Source organism: Erithacus rubecula, assembly GCF_903797595.1.
Source record: "Erithacus rubecula genome assembly, chromosome: 1".
In the NCBI taxonomy this organism is placed as follows: domain Eukaryota; kingdom Metazoa; phylum Chordata; class Aves; order Passeriformes; family Muscicapidae; genus Erithacus; species Erithacus rubecula.
Genome location: NC_136658.1, coordinates 85,942,636 through 85,958,200, shown reverse-complemented (window position 1 = coordinate 85,958,200; position 15,565 = coordinate 85,942,636). Strand labels below are relative to the sequence as shown.

The following is a 15,565-nucleotide window of genomic DNA, read 5'->3' as shown; positions in this document are numbered from 1 at the left end:
AAAACCACAAGAAGTTTCACCCAACATGGGGAACAACTTCTTTACATTGAGGGTGGCAGAGCAATGGCACAGCTGCCCAGGGGTCTTGTGGACACTCCTTCTGGAGATGTTCAAACCCCACCTGGATGTGCTCCTTTGTCACCTGCTCTGGGTGACCCTGCCTTGGCATGGGTTGGATGAGATAATCACCAGAGATCCCTTCTGAGAGGAATGATGGGTTTGTCTTTACCAACAAGCTGTGGGTCTGCTGGTAGAAAAAACTAGCACCGAGATAAAAGAAACAATGGGAAAGATTCCACTGATTGATGAATGGACAAAAAGATATTTGCCTTTGCAAACAAGCTGTAGGTTTGTTGGTGGGTGAAACTGGATCTTGAAAGATGAAAGAAACAATGGGGAAAAACCATGAATTCTATAAGAATTAAAAAGTAAAAGGGAAGGTTATGCATTAGGGAGGAATCTTAGGTATCGGGTGTTCCGGGAAGTCTGTACCTCTCAAGTACCTCAGCCAATGGGGAGAGGAAAATGCGGCCCGAAAATTACGATAAAAAGGGAGGCTGTGTCCTCCAAAAATTTGAGATACCCCAGGAGAATGTCCCATGGCCTCTCCCTTTATTAGAATAAATTAAGAGGACTCCTCTGTCTCAGTTTTAGAGATAAATGTGGCTTAATTTTCCTGATACTTCCAACCCTAACAATTCCAAGATTCCATAAATTCAGAAATGTGTGTGAAGAACTGCCAGAGCAAATAGCAGAACCTAGGTGTTATGGCTTGTAATGATTTGTTTTTATAGAGACTTTTTAATGCCCATTTGAGTAGTGTTTGAGGGGAGCAATGCCTACTTTAAAGGGCACACATTTTTCATTGTAATCATGCATGCACTTCGGTAGTGCCTGAATAATTTTTCACATTTCATGATAAGTAATTGATTTTTAATGAAAAGTTGCCTGGGCAAAACAATTTAGGTATATTACTCTGTTTATGGTTCACTGGCTGAATACTAAATATCACAAAATTAATTACAATGTCATGAGACAATATGTATTTTAATAAAAGAAGAGAGTAGTTTATCGAAATGCTTGTCTTGGAAAAATAATTGCATTATTCCAAGTCTGCTTACTGGCATTCTTCTTGTAAAATTCAAATGGCAAATAGTGACAAAAAGCAGAAAGGTTTTTAATCGATACCAAAGTGGGAGTTTTTTCCCCTCTAATGCATTCACTGTCCATTGTATATATTCATATATATTTATTTATGCAGCTACACAACTGTAGCAGGAGCATATGGTTCCATGCTCACAGAGGCTGCTGGCAAGGAACAGATGTCCTTAACCAAACAGCATGATGGTGTTTCTCCATTACTTCTATTATTATACTTTTTAGAAGCCTCAGAGGACATTAAATGGATTAATCCTTTCTTTTCCCTTTCACATTGGGGTACTCTGAATCTATGCCTGTGCTGCTCTGACATGGGGATTTCACACAATTTCAAGAAGAGCCTTTTGAGATAAAAGTCCTTCCAAATCATTCTGTAGCAGAAGCTTTTCACCCCAAACTATGCCATACTGCACAGCTCTGTGCTTTGAGGTCAGCCTCCAATTGAACTTGGATACTTGGGAAAAACACTGTAGGAAACTGACCTTCCCTTTGGGAAACCACAGAGGAAATAATGTTTCATGCAAATTTATTCCTTCTGCCTATCTTCAGACAGTGCATATTATGTACCAACTCTTGGGTCATCTCATGATTTAGCCTACGACAGAATTGATTTTGGAGCTCATCCAAGGCAGACACAAAAGAGTTTTCAGAGGTGTTAGTACAGAAGACAATGAACTACTGGCTCTCTCATTGCAGATTTCTGAAGCTGATTCTGCCTAGGGGCCACTCAGCACCTCTCCCTGAGCTCCATGTTCCTGTGAGAACATTTGACAGAGACAGGCCAAATCTCCCCTCCTGTCCTCCTCCACTTCATGCAACAGGGTTTAGGTATATTGTACATTTGAGATTGTTTTAAAACTCTATCATTCTGGTCCTGAATTGCAGCAGCAATTGCAAAGAATCCTGGTTAGGGAATGGTAAAAGAATTTTAAAAGTTTCTAGAATAACTAAAAGAAAAAAGATTTAGGATGCTGATTGTTTCAGTTTGTTACAATAAAGTGCAAGATGCTCTGAATTTTGTGGGGAAAAATGTTAACTTTTACCTGCAATAGTCTAATAAAATTTTTTAAAACAATTTATGGATTGAGTCTTACCTATCTAGAAGGAGACAATAAGGTATACATAATAAGTGAAGCTAATTTGAGACAAGATAAGTGTGAAAAACAAGAATAATTTACATAGTCCATATCCCATGATTTTATTATCTTTGTAAAAGATAATTAATTCATGTTTTTAAATAGCATTGTCTATGTAAAACAATATTGTCAAGAGATTTATGAGATGTGTTGGGGCAGAGCATAAATTTTCAATCCTGCTTTCATTGAGAAGCCAAGTCCCACAGGGCTGTAATTAGCCCTTACATCAAGGCAGGGTACAAATGCTTGTTCACTATCATTGGACTTATTAGATCTGCAAGAATTTTCTGAAGAGCACAGAACGATAAAATGCCTGTAATTTTGCTTCTGGGGAATGTGTTTTTGATATAAAGGAGCAGATGCTTTAAATACTTGCCACTGTAGAATCTGTCTTTGCAACAAGGTCTGAGGATCACAGACTTTTAGTTGTGACCCACGCTGGGCCTGTCAGAGTTCTTGCTTTGAGCTGCTTCTACGCCTTTTTTACATGCCAGGTTAATATAAAGCAATTTATAGTATGTTAACTATTTTTCTCTGTTTGGAAACTTAAAGGCACACCCCCTGTACAGATGAACTGCAAATTATTTGGCTGACTATGGCCATTTTGTTGGGGTGGGTTGAGGTTCAGTAGGTTCCCACAGGACTGGAATGGTACAGTGAAAAGAGAGTTACTTATCTCAGTACCATTTTGTGTGTGAAGGATTTGGTTAGGTGTTAAAAAATAGACTGTATATATAGTCCTTATTTCTGATCTTGAACTGCAGTAGGAAACAGACGGGAGTAATTTGGTGTTCTCACCTCCAAAGACCAACAAGCCTTTTGACAGATTAGTGTAAAACTCACCCAAGGACCATTTTGTTTTCACACTTGGGGTGAGGTCTGACTACAAAAGACTGTTCCACTGCTAGCAGAATGTGAAGAACTTTAATTGAACACAGAGATAGTAGCAAATGCAGCTGAGTGTTATTGATACAATTACAAGTTACTGTGAATCAAAAGGCCCAATTGTAACAAATAAAAAGAAATTAGTTACCTTAATTTTTAGGCGCCTGACCTAAGATTCTACCTGTTTTGCCTGAACCAAAGCAGGATCCATTGTAGCTTGCTTTTGACATAATAGCTTTGTCACCTCAGTCATGGTAGATGGATATAATTCAAGTGTGAGCCTTCAGTTCAGAAGGCTCTGAACTCACACAGCTGATAGATACCAACTGCCCTTGCAGCAACCTATGCCAAAGCCCTTCTGCAAAACAATCCATGAATAATTTGCCTCTTTGACATTAACCACAGGGTGCTGCTGAATGAGGACTTTCCTGATCTTCCTACACAGTGCTTGGTCTGGAGGGCAGGCAGAGCTTTGTATTTTATCTAGCCAAAGCCCATTACTTTCAGTCTGGCTGCACAGTTTGGTTTCATCTTAGAAATATGAAGGGCTTAACTCTCATTCTGAATGTGCCTCTAGGTTCACCTACAGCTTACACTGAGACAGACCTTGCAGCATTTATTGAGGATGTGAGGGAAATGAAAGCTTCAGTCCAGGTTTGAAGTATGCTAATGCATGTCTGAAAAATGCCAAAATTAATAATTAACCTTGTTGTAAATATAAGACACTTTGTGAACATGTTGATGTAAACCATTAATATAAAGTATGATATCCATGTCCTATATGGATAAGAAAAATTACATAAAATGTTCCTCTGTGTGGTCTGTTTTCCTGACTGGAGAAACAGAGACTTTCAATTCAGGTATGAAGCAGGTCATCTACAGCTAGATTAGTGGAAGGAAAGCAGTGTCCCTCTGGTTTTGAATTCTAGCTAGGAAGATAGAACAGCTTCCTTCTCTGTTTCTTTCTTTAATTTTTTTTAAAGCTCTGTACTTCTTTCATTCTCTTTCACAAATGGTTGCATTCCATGTGAACATAAAATGTCTCCCCTAGCTGCTATTGACAGCCAAGCTCAAGGAGGATTATGACTAGTCTAGGGTTAATACAGCAGTGTCTTTTAAACAGCCTGTATTGAAGCAGGAATCTTTAGTCATTCCTGTGGCAGGATTTGTTAATGCAGTTCTTGGTAGTTGTTAATGTAGAGCTACAAAACAGAACTAGATTAACAGTTTACATGTATTAACACTGGCCCTGAAACATTTGTTAGAGATGAATGACAAAGTTTCTGCACTATCAAAACCCAGCAGGGGCACTCTCATCTAAAAGAAGAAACAAGCAGCATCGAAGAAGTTTCTGTGGGATTGCATTAGCTAAACAGACACAAGTCTTGTTAAGCTGACAGTGAAGATGTTGTACCTGAGAGGGTTAGTAAAACTGCATCTAGATAACTGGATGAAAATAAAGCATGAATGTATATTTAGGACTTAAGTTTAACGCAGTTCTGTATGGTTTTATCTCCACAATAAACAGTCATGTGTTTGTATCAGAAGTGTGACACTAGTTTAAATTATTTGAAATAATTTGGCTGAATACATACAATCTCCTTTGGCAGGTGCTCATTAATTTACAGTATCTTACATAAAAATATATTAAATCTCTTACCAGCTTTTTATGGTATTAGTAAAAAATCTCCACACACAAACACATCATTTAAAGTTCTTCTGTACAAAACAACTGCAGACCTGAAGATATGGAGGCTAAAGGCAGTCTAGGTGAAGGCATCCTCCAGCCATCTGCCCAGAAACCTATGCACATCTCTGTTGACATACAGTCAAAATATACACCAAACCATGGTAGAATCTATGCCCTTTGAGAGATGCATACAGCCCCTTAACCTTTTTCCCAAATTTTCTTCATAACTACAGGTCAAATAATTTTCACTGGTAACAATAAACTAATCCCTGTAGTTTTACACTTGTACAATTAGGAACATTTTACAAATCATTATTGAATCCGTAAGTTGATCTCTCAGCTGTGGTGGCTCAAGAAGGCATAAAAAGCAGAAACTCCCCACTTTTCTATCTTCCTGCCAGCTATATTTTGTCTAAATAGTTAAGATTTCTGTCTTTGAATATATAGAAGGATAATATCAATAGCATAAGAAAAAACACTACTTATGTAGCCACACATCAAGTGTTTGTTTCTCCCCTTTTTTATTCTAGGGCAGCAGTCTGACCTGTGGTACTTTTTATCTGTTGTTCATAGCAGCTGAATTGCAGCTGGGCAAAAAGGTCCCTAAGGAAGTGAGAGCAAAGGTGACTTCCCCAATGTGATAGGAGTCCCATTATATGGTGCCTCTAATCCTTGCACTTGCTATGCAAGTCCCTTTTCAAATCAGGCTTCACCCACAGTCAGCATATTTCTTTTCTGATAGTTTGGAGATTTCAAGGGAGAAGCAAACAGGTCATCTCTGTGACCTTTTGTACAGCACTGCTCATAAAATGTCACCAAGCTACTGAGTTAAGCATGTTTACCATTTACTGATACCTCTTGTGGCACTCAATGAGGATTAGATTGACAAACTGTGCTGACTCATGTGATTTCATAGAACAACCCTAGAGAGTGGAAACATCTGAGAGAGCAGGCAACACCTTTTCCTCATACTAGCAAGGCAGTAAATCAAGTTAATCATAAACAAAACCTACACAAGTAGCAGAAACCTCCTCAAGCTGGTATTTAGCCTTGCTGTGATAAAAGCAATGCCTCTGACAGATAATTTTTTCTTGGATAGTCATTTTACTGAGATATCCTTTGTTTGTGAGCAGGAATCTGTCAACCTGAAGTCTTTAAAAAAATAAAAAATTTCACTACTGTAGTAAATACATACTCCAGTTTCAATGATTCATGCATTTTTGGGGAAAACTCTGTGAGTCAGGACAATGTAACTCCTACACTTAGCAAGCAACTTTTTGTTTGATTTTAAATTGATGCAAGGTATTACTGCCCTTTGTGACTGCATTCATTTTAGTTATGTGCTGTTCTTTATATCTGCATTCATTTTAGATATGTGGATGAAATAGGTAGCTTGAAATGAATTTTGCATTTGAAAGCTGCTCATATTGCTACAGCTTTTAAACTCATTTTTGATTCTCCACAAGCCAAAGAGAGAATATTCCCAGCAAATATTTTTTTTTTTTTTTATTAAAGTAGACTAAACTAGACTAAATGAAACTAAGATGGTATTTTCCTTTAGTTGCTGTAATCCACATTCTGTTTCCTCTAACATTCAGAGTACAAACTCAGTTGAGCAAGAAGTCTTTGTGGCCATTTTTGTGTGCCAAGCTCAATGATGGCACTTTAAATCCAAAAGTAGATTGGCAACAGTTGCCTATAATTAAATGGATTAAGAATTGCTTTAGTTAATTTTGCACAAGCTCAAACATGGCTGTAGTTATGGTACTAATTGAAGCAGAACTGGTTTCTATTTTCCAGTATCTACCAGGTCCTATTACAACTGAGTGCCCTCAATGAGATATTTAAATATTTAATTAAGAGTGAGGTAAAGTAAAAGGCAATAACATGAGGCATCAGATGAACACTTTTACAACAGTGAAGAGAGAGGTGGCATTTGTAGCATTGACTGTCCACCTAGTTCATACCAACTTTTAGAATTTTCCAAATGTTAAGAGAACACTATGATATGCAATTCAGAAGTCAAATGTGAGAAGCAATAAGGACTACTGTGCCGACAGCTAGACTGTAGATAAATGCCTCTATGTAGCCCTTCAACAAGCTTTATTAAAGGAGTAATGGCTGTTGGGTGTTTTTGGAAATGCTACTTTACTTTCAACAGCATTTCATATGTCCAACTTAAAATGAGAGAAAATGAATTTTATTCTACTTGTGCACTTCTGTTCCTCTCTTTATACTTGACCACCCTTAAATCTGTATATTGTTATTTATTTATTAATGTTCATACAACCTGTGGCACGTTTTTAACATCTTTTTTTCCTGTTGGCTCCTAGTTTCTGTTAGAGTTTGACTTGAAAATGCCAGCAATATCAACTGCAGTTTTACAAAGATCAAAACCACAGCATGTCTGAAATATTTTTATTAATGCTGAAAGTTACTGCAGTAGGAGTGACTGAGAAGGGTCCCATGGGATTATTTTCTTCAGGGAGACCTAAACTTTGGCATAATTTGGGCACTCTCCCAGTAATGAAAGATCAGTGATGTGTGAGAGATCTTGGAATCTTAGGGACACTGGCATTTTGTGAAGGAAAAGCAAAATATACAATATGGAAAAGAGTGAAGATCTTAATTTCCATTGGAAGTAATTACAATTCTGCACGAAAAACAAGAGAGGTATCAGACATTTTCTTCTTATAATCTTCATCAAATTTCTCATTCTGTGCCACAGTGAAATAATTCTTCCAGTCTGCAACAGTCCCTAAGAAATGGCAAAGTGAAAAGAAAAGATTGATTTACCAGTATTTCCTGAAGCTCACTATCCTCAGCTTATCAAATACTTGTACTCCAATGCTTATTTCAAAACAGAATGCCAACCAGAGTTAATGTCAGTAACAAACCTCAGTACCTTTTCTCATGAATGGGGAAACTGAGTGATCCATTATTCCTTGAAAGTCTCTGGTGTAGTTTGCCATGGGGTTTTCCTTCATTACCTCAAAAGAGGTATTGTGGACTATTTTGTTTAGAACCTCCTCACTCAGATCCTTCTCCAGGAACTTTGCAATCTTCTGAATTTCTCGCTTTGGATTCTGCAGAGATAATTACATGGGATAAGATACAGAGCTAGAAAAAGCGAAGGAATCAAACATCATGTGAGAGCTGCAATTCTCAGACAGAGATCAGGTCATTGTAAGAATGACTGATACTGGCATTGCAATACAGAGTTCTTGCTAACTGTTGTAGTTAGTATCTACTAGACTTACAGATTCCAGAACTTTATAAACCTATGTTCAGCCTTTTACCTCCTTCATATCTTCAAAGAAGAGATAGAGAATACGGTGCTTATCTTTTGCCTTCCACCATCCTTTGACATGGTCATACCAGGAACCCCAGAGGACTGAAAAAGAAGTAACATCAGCAGCAGCTAGAAATACCCCAACTCTCTTTAACACATGACATGTGGCACTCATGTTTCCCTCTTAGCCAGTACCTGTGAATTTCCAAGCTGTTTTTTAATCAGCATGGCTATGATAATAAGCACTCCTGTGCTCTCTGCTTATTGCAACATTTTTGTTGTTAATCCTTCTGGTTTATGGATGCTCAGAACAGGATTCATGTATAACTTTAGAGGGCAACAAATGCAGATGCATTATGATCAGTGGAAACACACAATATTGATCTGATCAGCTGGACAAGGCTTGTCTTAATTGGCCCTTATTTAAGCAGGATAGGGGTTGGGACAGTATGGACAACAAAAATCCATTCCAGTTTGAATTTTTCTATGATTCTACCTGGTTTTAATATTTGCTTTGCTATCAGAAGTGCCTGTTTCTCTCAAGCAAGTGTCAAAATGATTCGCTAAGACAGAAGTAGACATTCCATTGTTCCTTTTCAACTGGCTTCTTTTAATCTCAGAGAGAAAAGATGAACCTGAAAATTGCCATATATGATTCTGAATTATAATAGAATAAAGAGTAGTGTTTTTATTTTTTTCTCAAAATCGGAGCATAAGAATAGATTTAATCCTTTAGGTAATAATGAAAACCTGTGAATGAAGAAAATTTATGACTGAAACACCTTCAGCAGATATTCTTTCACAGTGTTTGCACTGAATTTCAAATCATAACTGAAATAAATAAATCAATGCCATGCATTCTTAAATTTATCAAAATCTCTAATAGAAGAGTTTTTGATTCTTAAGTTTAGAAGAAACTGCAATCAGAATCAGAAAATTCTCATTGCGGTATTCACCTTTTCCAGTCATGAATTTCTCCACAAACTCCTCCCAGGTTCCTGGATCAGGCAATGCTTTATTCATTCTGTGGAAATGGTAGTATGACACCAGGTTGTCTTTTGCATTTCTTGCCACGTAGATTATCTTTATTGATATGAAAAGAGAGAGACAAAGAAATTAACTTGCACATACAAATACAGATATTGAACATCTCCTGGAGTTTTCTCTTGGAGCCTGCTGGTAGAGGCTCAAGAGGTTTTGCTTTGAAGCTGCCATTTTCTAAAATACAGCTCATGTAACTTAGTAATAACTTTAGATTCCCACAGACTTTGCATATTAAAAGGAAAATATTTTTGGAGACCTTTTGATTTCTCAGAGAGTCTGGAAAACATATTTTGCCCTGGTTTATGTCATTTTCTTTGTCCATGAAGTAGACTAGGCTTTTTGGCCTTACCTTACAGTTTTGTTCCCAGAAGGAGGGAGGCAGCAGCTGCACAGGCAGATGAGTTTTTATTGTTCGTGGAGATGGCATGGCTTCAGCTAACTCCACACCTGTGGGATGTTTAATTATGAATGTGAGTTGTTCTCTGAATCGCACTATCACTTCTTTCCTATGCTCCTATATGTGATTGTGACTGTGACTTTTCAGCAGTTCACCTTGTGTTGGTCATTCATCTCCAAAGCACTTACATAGCAGGGTAACATATACAACATTTCATAAGCATCTTCAATGTTTCTAGAGAAAATTTTACCTGTGTATTTGAGTAGAAAAAGGGAAACACTGATTTATATCTTTTTACTTCCTTGGGCCCATACCTAACTCATTATCTCCGAGGAGTAATGATGAATACTGATTTATATTTATCCAACCAAAGTTTTACCTTTGTAATATTTAGTGGTTTCCTTTCTCCTTACAGATAAGAAATTTTAGTTTCTTTCTAGGATACAAGAATATGACAGCTGACTAGACTTTGTGGATAGCACATAAAGAGAAACTAGGAGAATGACAGTGAATTTTCAGTAGCTATGGTTATATGGGGATACTTAGAAAAAACTGGTGATATTTGGAGATGTGTTATCTCCTCCCCTCTCCCTTTTAAACATCTGTCATGTCTTCCACAATTTTTGCCTGTCATCATCTGTCATCCTCTGTCATCTATCACTTTTTTGTCTCTCTGTGTTAACACAGTCTAGCGTAGAAGAGAAAAAGTAACAGAGAGAGTCAAGTTTTTTATCTTCAAATATGAGAGTCTGACTTAATGATTTGTGTGGAAATGGAGCCCTTGCTGGGGTAGACTTTTGTGAGAAACTGCAAACCAGTGAAGCCTGCTGGTTGCCTGAATGTTCCATAGCTTGTTTAGATTACTAGACCCTAGAACTGAGCAGCAGTTACTTGAAACAGTAGCAAAGCCACTGAAAACATTATGCACCTTTTGGAAATACCTCTGTGACATAGATTTCTCTTCCATACAGCTTGTAATTGCAGAATTACAATTCTGCAATTGCCCCCATGTTGCCATTTTATACATATCTGCTGATGGTTTAGATACTGTGGAGTATCAAACACAGCTTCAGATACCACTCCAAAACATCATGGTCTTCAGTAGCACCTGAAACTATCACATCTGTCAGCCTTGCAGCACCTTGAGTGGCAGTAGATGCTTATGTTAAAGCACTTGAACTCATCCCTAATAGCCAAAATGACGCTTAGATCAAGAACAAAGCAAGTGGGACCTTTTCTAGGAAGCTTGTGGCATTGTGTGCTTGTTTCATTTTGTTTCACCTTGTCTAGAATACAAATAATATTCACCTGAGTAACGCATAGAGGGAGGCTCTGGAATAAACCACTCGAGGAAAGGGTGGCGTTTGTAAGTAGTCTCACGTTTGCACTTCTCAGTATCTCCATTTTGTTGGACCATATCCACTATCTCCTGTGTCCATGTGGTACCTGAAAATGTCAAGTGTTTAGATGTTTCCCTCCAGGACAGTCAAGACTTTCTTCTACTAGGGAACTGAAAGCCAGAAGGATGGACTTTGTGCTAATGGGGGAAAGAATAGCATAGAAAATAATAGACAAAATGGAAAGAGAGTACAATACAGGCCAAATGTCTAATTAAGCAAAAAAGGTAATTTCCAAAGCTCACTTCAATAATTCCATTTTAGACAGACTTCTTGCTGAAAGATATAACCCCCCACACCAGCACTGTAAAAAACACTGGGATAAACTCACTATTGTTTGGAGACTATATCATTCGCAGAGGAATGAAACTGCCTCCTTTCATTCCTTACAAAAATGCAGGTATTTCAAATTTGTTTTCATACTGAAGTTGACTTTAAAAAATGCAATATCTGAACTTCTAGTAAGTAAAAATTTCATACAGTTTGAAAAAAGTATCAGTATTTGGGAAGTTTCCATTTGAAACATGTTAGTGCAGGTCTGTACAATGTTTCATCTGCCTGAGTGACTGCAACATTTTTAAGAGTTGCAATATAGTGTATCTCATGTGTCTCTTTTCTTTTATAGCTGTCATTGCTGTGTCAACCACATCTCCTCTGAGGTACTGTGGCAGGACAGCTAGAGAACAGGCTAAGGGATAAATTGGAAAGCAATCTGGGAAAGAGATTCAGCCCCTCTTAAGATGCTTGTGTTGTGCATCTCACACAAATATGACATGTCCAATGGAATCCTAACTTTATTTTTTTTTCAGTTCAGTGCCTGGAAGTTTTTAATCCTAGCTGGATAAAATAATGTGGTTTTGCCTTCAGTATACTGGTAGTAAATCAAAAGCTTTCAGGCTTTACAAGGCTAATGGTGAGGTTTTTGTTAAAAACATTTTTCCCCTACTGACAAAAAACCACAAACAAACAAACAAACAAACAAGCCCTAAAAATTGTTGCTAATTCAAGTAATTATTTTTTTATGATGATCAAATTCTACCATATCTGTTCCTGAATCTCCAAAACTATACATTACATATTTTTATTCATACAGAATTAACATTGATGCTTGTTATTCATTGTTTTATTGTGTAGTAAGTATAAAGATGAAGAGGAGAAATATTGTCCAGTCACTGAGAAAAATGCCAGATTGCTAATGTTAATGGTGGCATTTCATTTGCCAAAAATATTAAATGAATTTGGCTGTTTTAAAGAATTAATGCATTTTCAGAAATCACTACAAGTTTACACAAAAAATCATTCCCCAAATACATAATTTGTTCCGTAGTCATACAGACAGTTTCTATTATTTCTTAGTAATGATAACTTCTTTCCAGGCATTGTTAAATCACTACATATTGGTGGAAAACCTCTATTGTCACCATTAATATAAATGTATATAATCTCAATTAAAGGTAACAATTATAGGTCATTGGAATTTGGTTGTTTGTACTTCAGTAGAAACAGATGGTTTTTGCATCTGCCAAAGAAGTCAGGAGTTACCAGTCACAGCTGACACAGCTTTATGTCTTTAAAATGTCTAGTTTGGAGTGAAACAAATACCAGCCACAAGAGAAAAAAACATAGATCTCAGCCCCAACAATAAACTCTATACCAAATTTTTCTATTCTGTTTCCTACCCACACGAACCTGCTTTTGCATAGGTTGCGATGAGCACATCATCAGGCTTGGCTTTGAACTTCCACACTTGGTCCCAAATGCTGGCAATTGGTTGTGTGATGGCAACACCTTCCAATTCAAATAACTCAGATCGCCTCACTTGGTCTTTCAGACTCAAGTCTTTCATTTTATCCATGGCCAATGAGAGAGCTGCATGAAGAAAGGCTTAGAATTAACATGGCTTCTCTGAAAAAAAAAAATCTGAATTTACTCATCTTGAGGCCTCTTTTGTTGACCAAATTCCACGTCCTCTGATTTACTTGGCCATGATTTGGCCTGTCTGGATCCATATAGAGATTCCTTAAAACTGGATCTCATTTTCAGAAATGCGCGGTGTATTGCTAGTGGTAGTTTTCTGTGCCTCTAAAAGTCACTCTGTTTACTGAGATACAAAAAGAGAAACAAAGTGATTATTCTCTTATCAAACACATTTATGTAAAATTCTCATGTTGGTATGAGGGCTTCTAAAGGCAAAAAAATATAGTCAGAGGTGTAATTCAAAAGAAGGCAAAGAATAGCAGCTGGCTATGAAATCATCATACAGGACCCAACCCTTCCTCTGCGAAGAAAATAAACAGAAACACCTTCTAACACCCTTTGTTCCTTGTACTTACAAAAATGTTTGCAGACCTTTTCTGCTTAGTTCCTGGATCTTTTCACTCTTGGAACTCTCTGTGGTATTTTGAAAGACGTTGCACATGAATAAACTGAACTGGATTGATCATTAACTAAAGGTTGTTATATTTTAATTATGAGAATCAATCTGTTTTACAAAAACTAGTTATTGATTTCTGGATATCTCCCAGGGAGACCTCTTAGGCATAATTTTCAGAGTTCCAGAGCCTGGTCAGAGGAAAGCTGTGCTTCAGGGGAGGCTATAGGAATAATCTCAGTTAAAAATAACAGTCAGAAAAAAAGACATTTCAATCCCAGCATCAAACATTGCTAGAATATTTTGTTTCACTTTCTTGTTTACTCACAGTAATTTCATACAGGTTCAGTTGAGCAGAGTGATATGTTGGATTGGTGGCTGGGCAGTGACTCCAGAAATTTTAAAAATTGAAGAAAAAAGAAACTTACCAGAGAATTTTTCCTGCTTAAATGTCTTCAGTCCTTGGCTGTATTGATAACTACGCAGGAACTTAAATCTTCAGGCGCAAGTAGTTGAAAACTTGTGTGGGTGGAGATTCCATTCTTCCTATCAGTGTGAAGAGAGTAAAGGAGGAAGTGCAGCAGCAGCCAACAGCTGGGCAGTTTTCCCAGCTTTTTTTCTGGGCTTGGTTTATGAAATCCTTTCTAATCCTGTGAAAGAAAACCACTCAGAATTCTCATCTGAAATGTGATTCTTTACTAACAACAACATAAAATGTCAGTCAATAACTCCAGCAAGATTATTTTACTTTGTCTCTCCCTTTGTCAGCAGTCTTGGAATAATCAATTTTCTTCCTATCTAATCTAAATTGCAAAGATACCATGTGTGCAGGTAAAAGAAAAAACAATTTTATTCTCTACTTCCCATCAGCAGGTGGTCCAGCCACTTCCCAGGAAGCAGGGATTTAGCCCACACGTGGCTGTTGTATGTAAGCCTACTGCACTTGTACTTACTAGCACTGTGAGTGGTGCTGTGGGGAAAATTCACTCCATCTTATGGATGGGGCATCTCCAGTTTCTCTGGGCAGCCTGTTCCACTATCTCATTACCCTCACAGTAAAGAATTTCTTCCTATCACCTAATCTAAACGTACTCTCTTTCAGTTTGAAGCCCCTTTCAAACATGTAGTCCTGTCACTACGTGTCCTTGTCAAAAATCTCTCCATCTTTCTTGTCAATTCCCTTCAGGTACTGCATGGCCACAGTTGGGTCACCCTGAAGCTTTCTCTCCTCCAGAGCAATTCCAATTCCCTTTCCTTTTAGGAGAGGTGCTCCATCTCTCTGATAGTGTTGGTTGCCTCCTCTAGACTCACTGCATCTGGCTGATGTCCCTCCTGTGCTGGGATCTCAGAGCTGGATCTCAGCAGCACTGCAGGTGGGGTCTCAGTGCAGAGTAGAGGGGCAGAATCACCACCCTGAATGCACTTCCCAGCCTCCTCTGGATACAGCCCAGGACACATCTGGCTTTCTGGGCTGCAAGTAAATATTGATGGGTCATGTCCAGGCTCTCATCCATCAGGACCCCCAAGTCCTTCTCTCAGTCTTTTAATGCCCACCCAGCTTGTATTGATACCAGGGGCATGCCCCGACCTGAGTGAGGCACCTTATGCCTGGTCTTGTTAAATCTCATGAGATTCCCATGGGCCAACTTCTTAAGCATGTCCAGATTCCACTGGATGGCATCCAGTCCTTCAGGTGTGTCAACAACACCACTCAGCTTCGTGTTACCTACAAAGTTCCTGAGGGTGCACTCAATTCTTTGTCATTATTGAAGACATTAAATAACTCTGGTCCCAGTATGGACTCCTGAGAGACTTTACTTGTCCCTGATGTCCATCAGAACCCTGAGCCACTGACCACTACACTCTGGATGCTACTGTCTGACCATTTTTTTATCCATCTAACAGTTCACCCATCAAATCCAACTCAGACAGAAAGATTTTGAGGGGGACTGTATTAAAGGCTTTACATAAGTCCAGATAAATGACATCTGTAATTTTCCCTTTTCCACTGATATGGTCACTTTGTCATAGAGGGCCACCATGTTGGCCAGGCAGGGCTTGCCTTTGGTACAATTTTGTCCTTTTCCCAGTCACCTGGGACTTCACTTGACTTCCATGGAGAGTGGCTTGGCAACTGCCTCAGCCAATTCTGTCAGGATTCTGGGATGTATCTCTTTGGGCCCATGGACTTTGGT

The 15,565-nt window shown here is 38.2% G+C and overlaps 1 protein-coding gene across 2 annotated transcripts; it reads right to left on the bottom strand.

The window, feature by feature from the left end:
- Window positions 1-4,360: 4,360 nt before the first annotated feature.
- Window positions 4,361-13,934, bottom strand: SULT1C4 (sulfotransferase family 1C member 4). 2 transcript variants are annotated; one of them, XM_079302211.1, is made up of 8 exons: window positions 13,799-13,934; window positions 12,689-12,868; window positions 10,911-11,048; window positions 9,555-9,652; window positions 9,118-9,244; window positions 8,169-8,263; window positions 7,775-7,955; window positions 4,361-7,627 (listed from the first exon to the last, which is right to left on the bottom strand). In XM_079302211.1, exons 2-8 carry the CDS (start codon window positions 12,852-12,854, stop codon window positions 7,515-7,517), a joined length of 918 nt encoding a protein of 305 aa, XP_079158337.1. In that variant the 5' UTR covers window positions 12,855-12,868; window positions 13,799-13,934; the 3' UTR covers window positions 4,361-7,514. The 2 variants fall into 2 exon arrangements, with proteins under 2 accessions (XP_079158337.1, XP_079158338.1); XM_079302212.1 differs by lacking the exon at window positions 13,799-13,934 and adding an exon at window positions 13,333-13,570.
- Window positions 13,935-15,565: the final 1,631 nt, after the last annotated feature.

Coding starts and splice junctions, on each gene's coding strand:
- SULT1C4 (XM_079302211.1), bottom strand. CDS start 12,854: ATGGATAAAATGAAAGACTTGAGTCTGAAAGACCAAGTGAGGCGATCT. Junction 11,049..12,688: donor CGCAACCTATGCAAAAGCAG/GTTCGTGTGGGT, acceptor TGACATTTTCAG/GTACCACATGGACACAGGAG. Junction 7,628..7,774: donor TTCCCCATTCATGAGAAAAG/GTACTGAGGTTT, acceptor GCCATTTCTTAG/GGACTGTTGCAGACTGGAAG.